This window comes from Orycteropus afer, unplaced genomic scaffold, assembly GCF_000298275.1.
Source record: "Orycteropus afer afer isolate SDZICR_OR568_19922 unplaced genomic scaffold, OryAfe1.0 scaffold00233, whole genome shotgun sequence".
Lineage (NCBI taxonomy): Eukaryota > Metazoa > Chordata > Mammalia > Tubulidentata > Orycteropodidae > Orycteropus > Orycteropus afer.
In genome coordinates this window covers 4030774-4037353 of record NW_006921820.1, presented here as the reverse complement: position 1 = coordinate 4037353, position 6580 = coordinate 4030774, and the positions used below count along the sequence as shown (strand labels likewise).

General features: G+C 55.2%; 1 protein-coding gene across 1 annotated transcript; it reads left to right on the top strand.

Moving 5' to 3' along the window:
* The first annotated feature begins 1722 nt into the window (after nucleotides 1-1722).
* Nucleotides 1723-3009, top strand: ISLR (immunoglobulin superfamily containing leucine rich repeat). The gene has a single exon (XM_007948974.1). The coding sequence runs from the start codon at nucleotides 1723-1725 to the stop codon at nucleotides 3007-3009; it is 1287 nt and encodes a 428-aa protein (XP_007947165.1).
* The last annotated feature ends 3571 nt before the right edge of the window (nucleotides 3010-6580 follow it).

Here is a 6580-nt window from a genome sequence, read left to right as displayed (position 1 = left end):
TACACAAACAAAAGATACAGGGTCTTACAAACACACAACAAATGCAGAAAGACACACACAGACACAGACACAGGTTTCTCACTGATAGCCATACAAACACACACGAAGACAAACACTCACATCTACACATGAACATGCACACTTAAACATTCCCAAACCCATACCCAGAAAAACAAATGGTCTTATACTCACATCCACAAACACAAACTCTTCTGCACATAGATACATACTCACCCTCACAAGCTCAGACATGCACATGCATGTGCTCACACGATCACCCACACTCTCCCTCACTGGCCACACAGCCCCAACCTGGAGAACTGGAGCCCCTTTTTTCTTGTTTAAAGTGAAGTCAGAAGTCTCGTGTTTCCTGCATGAGATTCGTTTCTCATCCATCCTTCCCTCCCCCCAAAAAACTCCTTATGGCCCCATCTTTTCTTGGATTCTGTCCAGACAGTGCTGTGTCTTTAAGGAAGTTGAAGCTGCTAAAAGTGAGTGAGAGGGAGAGAAAAAACACAACCCAAAAAAATTTGGCATCTTTTCCCCTCAAGTTTCTGGTGTCACTTATGAAACACAGGTCCTTGTTGCTGCAGAGAAGCGGTTGTTTGGCTGAAGGAGGGAGTGTGCTGGCTGCCCCGGGCTCCCTCCCTGCAGCCTTCAATCAGGGAACAGTCCTAAGCACCCTGTCACTGGCAGGGTGGGCTCACGCATGAACATTGAAGGTGGGGCAGGGACGAGGCCACCCCTTCCTCTTGTATCCTTGTCCTCCCTTGGGCAACCCCTGGCCTGTAGACTCTCTTGGGAAAACTTGGTGTTTTGTTGTTTTCTGGTTCCCTCTAGAAGAAGTTCTTCTTGACCAAGGAAGACTAGTTTGAAGGTAAGCTGGGGCAGTTGCGGGGTGGGAGGAGGGAAGGAGAGAGAGGAGGAAGGCCCCAAGGGCCAGTGGGAGGAGGAAGGGGCGTGCTGGACACAGGGGTGACCCCCACTCGTACTTCCCTTTTGGGTTGAGATGCTTAGGACAATCCCTTGCTTGGAGCTGTCAAAGGGAACTCAGCCAGAACAACTGCAGGACCCCCCAGAAATCCCAGTGCTATTGAGGCTGAACTGCTGGCCCTAGCCAGCTGAGAAGACCTGGCAGGGGTTTATTTAGGCAGCTGCCTGGCGTCATTTTAACTGAAAAGGCCACGGGTGTGATTCTGTAGAAAGGGTCTGTGTCTGCTGTGGTCATGGCCAGAGAGGAGCGGGAGAGGGCGGGTGGGGCAGAGGGGGTGGTGTGCACTGTACAAGGGGCCTTGTCTGGGCTGGGGCAGAACATACCTATGGGGGGCTCCGGTGGGAGGGGCCGTGGCCAGGATGTGGGAGGGCAGGAGGGAGGTTCTGCAAAGTGCTGGGGTAGGGGCAGCTGGAAAACAGATTTCAAGTCATAAAGTCAGCTAAGAACGGGTTGAGACAGAGAGAGCTCTCTGCGTGGAGGAGGAATTGAGGTCTTTGTCCATCCTGCCTTCACTCTGCCTGGCTGTGGAACCTGGGCAAGTTCTGGCCCCTCCCAGGGCCTCAGTTTCCTTTTGTGTAAAACTTGGGGGGTGGTGCCATTTGGGCCTTAGCCATGTTGTGTGGGGCAGGGCTTCCTGGTGGGGTAGGGCTCAGAGGTTCTGGGAGGGATGAACCCCTCTCCTGGACCCTCAGTCACCCAGTGACACGCCCTTCTCTGCAGGAGGTACAATGCAGGAGCTGTGTCTGCTGTGTTGGGCCATTCTCCTGGGCCTGGGGCAGGCCTGTCCCGAGCCCTGTGACTGTGGGGAGAAGTACGGCTTCCAGATCGCTGACTGTGCCTATCGAGACCTGGAGGCTGTGCCACCTGGCTTCCCAGCCAACGTGACCACGTTAAGTCTGTCTGCCAATCGTCTTCCTGGCTTGCCAGGGGGCGCCTTTGAGGAGGTGCCCCTGCTGCAGTCACTGTGGCTAGCGCACAATGAGATTCGCACGGTTGCTGCCGGTGCGCTGGCCACTCTAGGCCAGCTCAAGAGCCTGGACCTCAGTCACAACCTCATCTCTGACTTTGCCTGGAGCGACCTGCACAATCTCAGCGCCCTGCAGTTGCTCAAGATGGACAGCAACGAGCTGGCCTTCATCCCTCAAGATGCCTTCCGCAGCCTGCGCGCCCTGCGCTCCCTGCAGCTCAACCACAACCGCTTGCACACGCTGACCGAAGGCACTTTCACGCCTCTCACCGCTCTGTCCCACTTGCAGATCAATGATAACCCATTTGATTGCACCTGCGGCATTGTGTGGCTCAAGACATGGGCCCTGGCCACTGCTGTGTCCATCCCGGAGCAGGACAACATCGCCTGCACTTCACCACATGTGCTCAAGGGTACGCCACTGAGCCGCCTGCCGCCCCTGCCATGTTCGGCACCCTCAGTGCAGCTCACCTACCAGCCCAGCCAGGACGGAGCAGAGCTACGGGCTGGCTTCGTGCTGGCACTCCACTGTGATGTGGATGGACAACCAGCACCCCAGCTGCACTGGCACATTCAGACACCCGGGGGCACCGTGGAGATTGCCAGTCCCAATGTGGGTGCAGATGGGCGTGCCCCGCCTGGAGCCCCAACAACCAGAGGCAGGCCCCGCTTCCAGGCTTTTGCCAACGGCAGCCTGCTCATCCCCGACTTTGGCAAGCTGGAGGAGGGCACCTATAGCTGCCTGGCCACCAATGAGCTGGGCAGTGCTGAAAGCTCAGTGAATGTAGCGCTGGCCACACCAGGTGAGGGTGGGGAGGATGCACTGGGACGCAGGTTCCACGGCAAGGCAGTGGAGGGCAAGGGCTGCTACACCGTTGACAATGAGGTGCAGCCTTCTGGGCCCGAGGACAATGTTGTCATCATCTACCTCAGCCGGGCTGGGAGCCCCGAGGCAGCAGTCACAGCAGCCGGGGTCTCTGGGCAGCAGCCCCCAGGTCTATTCTTGCTGGGCCAGAGCCTCTTCCTCCTCTTCCTCGCCTCCTTCTAGCCTCACCCCTGACCAGGGCTGGACAGGAACAGCCCAGGGCCTCCCCAACTCCTCCCCTGGCCCTGACAATGCTCCTTGTAAATGTCCAGGGACCTGAGGCTGGCAACTCCTGAGGTCTGTGAAGGCAACTTCCTATCTTCCTACCTCCCTTTCTGATCTCTCCCAGAACACCCACCACCCCCAACTTTTAGATCTGCTCAAAGCTAGTGACTAGGACTGACTTTGATCCTATAACTCACCGTCTGTGGTGCTAATTGCTGCTAACAACATTGCCCTGCTCCCCTATCAAGGCAGCATGCTGACAGGGCGATGCCTTCACCTAACTGGATGAAGAAGCCTCAGTGGTGGATCCCAGGCACTGAGACTGGCGAGCTGGCAGGAGGTTACTGCAGCAGACAGGGCACAGGAGAGCAGGAATGGAGGGGAAGTGCAGTGACTTGCTCCAGCTCTGTGGGCATCTCTGCTCTCAGCTTAGACTGGACAGGAGGACCATGATGGCCTTCTTCTCTCAGTCCACGCTTTTCCACCCTGGGCACTTGCCTCTCTCTTCCAAGCACGCATCTGTAGCCTGCCCCTCCGAAGAGGCCAGCAAGCCTGGGGCGGTCAAGAAATAAACAGCATTTTTGATGCTCCCCGTGTTGGCTTGGAGTTGTATCTGGACCTAAGGGTCCTCCAGCAGGGGTGGGATTGGGAGCTGGAGAGTTGAGCAGTTAGCCTGCTATCCACACATGGGCCAGCGACCCATGACACATATGCCCCCTGCAGGGCAGGCAGCATGGGAGTAGGGCTACTGGTCAGCTAGGGGCTAGACTCCTAGGAACTGAGCTGTGACATTTCCTCTCCCTGAACTAGGACAAATGTGGGGCAGGAAGCCTGAAAACCATTACAGGGGCTTCCCTGGGGTCTGGGGCTGCTCTGAGTGGGGCTCTAGTCCAGCAGTGGCTGAAGGGGCATTTTGGAGGGCCCCTTGCCCTGCTCCTGGAAGCGGTTAGTAATGGAGAGGAAGGGAATGGAAGCAAGCAAGGGGAGAAGAGAGATGGGAGAAGGTAGGGACAGGGATGTGGAACAAGGGAAAGAGAGGAAAGACAAGAAAGCCCCAGATAAACTGAGAATAAGAGAAACCGTTTGAGGGTGAAGCCAGGAGCAATCAGACTTACCCTCTCTCTACCTTATCAGAAAAGTAAAAATGATGCTTTCTGAGGAAAGTCCAAACTAAGCCTGCAGGCCCCCATGGGGTCATTTTGCCATAAGGAAGGCAGATTAGTAACTGACTTGGTAGTGGGGGACTGGGGCTGGCATTGAGCTGTGGGTCTCAGAATGGGGAGTATATGGATGGACCCAGAAACCTGAAGACTGACAGAACTGTGTCTATGTCAGGGCAGAATTGGGGCTCATTGCTGACCCCACCCTGCCCCTTGTAAGACTGGAGATGCTGTAAACAGGGACAATGGCCCAGAGGCCTTAGGACTGCTGAGCTCAGCAGAGCGGAAGCAGGGAGGCCAAGGAGTCTAAGGTAGCAGCTGTAAGCCCTGGCAGCTGGCCAGTGAGAGGCCCCTTCCACCCACATATAGCCCCACCCCCACTCCTAGTTTGCAGCCCCAGCTAAGCTGATGTCATCAACAGCCTGTATCAAGAATGGCTCGGAGTCTGGTGGGAAGCAATGGGATGGAGCAGAATTCTAAGCTGTGCAACCTTGGGGAAGTCACTGCCCTTCTCTGGTCTTCAGTTGCCTCAGAAAACAAATATTAGACTATAGTAGTTTGCTTAAGGGTCCAGTGGACTCTGAAAATCTAAGGCTGAGTAATCCTAACCTCACAGGGGTCCCTGATATCTCTACTCCCATTCACAGCTGGAGCAGGTTTGGCTTCTTGACATTGGACCTGGATTTCAGACTTGAGTCAGGGCTGACATGAGGAGCAGCTGTACCCTGAGTGACTTACTCCCCTGCTTAAAGTCTTCCATGGTCCACATGTCCTTGAGGTGAAGCCTGACTCTCCCAGAGGGCCATCCACGGTCCCTCTGACTGACTCCACCCACATCACTGACTCCTTTCCTGCTGTCTGAGCTCTAAGCACTTGGGGCTGCATACTGTTCCCTTAAAGCTTAGTGATAGTTCATGCCTCTATGCCTTTGCTTATGCTATTCCCTCAGCTTGAGTACCCTTCTCCATTCCTCACTTGGCTAGATCAGTTTCCAAGACAGCTCAGGTATCATCTCCTCTAGAAAGCCTTCCTTGATACCACCCCCACCCCACTTTGGATCAGGTGCCTCTGCTCTGGGCTCAAACAGTCTTGGGTGTCCAGTGACCCAGCCTGATCACACTGTATTGTGCTTTGTTCCTTGTCAAGGGCAGAGATGGAATCTGGGTCCTAGGACAGTTGTCATTTGTGGCAATGGGATGGAAGCCTGCCCTCTTTCCCATTTTCATAGGTGGCCTCCAAGGTGGATTTGAGTTCCCTGGCCCCATGTTTGAGGGCTTCAGGGGAGTGGGAACCAGGGATGGTGGTGGTGGTTTCTACTGATTGTGTAGATATTTCTGCAGGCTCCACTGACCCAGGTCTGCAGACGCGACGTTTCCCTGCGCTCTGCAGTCCTGGTGCCTCCATCATGGCTGCCACCAGGGGAAGGGGCCCCTCAACCTGTCTCCACCCTCCTTAGCTGCCTCCCCTGCAAGCTTGGCCCACTTCCATTAAAACATCATCTCTCTGCTCCCCAAAAGGCCTGCCCCACTGCACACCTGCATCTATACTGCTGCCCCATTCTCCTTCTTGACATCTTTCCTGTCCCAACTCTGTCCTTTCTTTAGTACTCAAATTAAGTCCTACTTCCCAAGCCAACATCCACACCACACAGGGGTGAGTATAGGGTGCCTAGCCTCTTCTTCTCCCAGAGGGATGCAATATGGGTTCTACTCTGCACCCCCACCCAGCGCCCAGCCCAGCTTATGACCAGAGTACTCATAAGCCTGCCCAAACCCCATAAATGCATGGTGCATGGTTGTATACACCATCCCCCATAAAGAGGACTGTTTCTCAGGGAAAAGTTTATTACAGGGAACACACTAACCTCTTTCATAGTATCTAAAGGTATAAAAACTACAAACATGTATCTGGCTCTCAAGTGTGGACAGCTTGGCATGGAGCCTGAGTTGAGCCATGACTTGTTGCCCGGCGGAACCCACGGCTTCCTCCTGGACCTGCCTGGCAGGCTAGGAGGTCCAGGAGCCTTCCAGCCATTTCCTAGAGAAGGGGAGGAAGGTGGGAGGAGAAGGAAGCCATATCTGGTCTCATGGTGGTGAGGCCCAGGGCTGAGGTGCAGCTGGAATTTGAAGCTGTCCAGGCCCTGAATCACCAATTCTGTTAGGGAGGCTTCAGCAAGGCTCTGTGAGGAGGAGCCAGGATAGGGAGGGGCCAGGATGTGGCTGGCTTCCCTGTTCCCCACTAAGACCACCCTGTCTGCACTGGCTCCCTGATCTCAGGGCCTGCACCTCCAATTGCTTTCTCCAGAGTCCCTGCTGGCTCTCCTGCAGCCCAGGGGTAGATTAGAAACCTCCCAAGGCTCATCCAGCAGA

Coding starts and splice junctions, on each gene's coding strand:
- ISLR (XM_007948974.1), top strand. CDS start 1,723: ATGCAGGAGCTGTGTCTGCTGTGTTGGGCCATTCTCCTGGGCCTGGGG.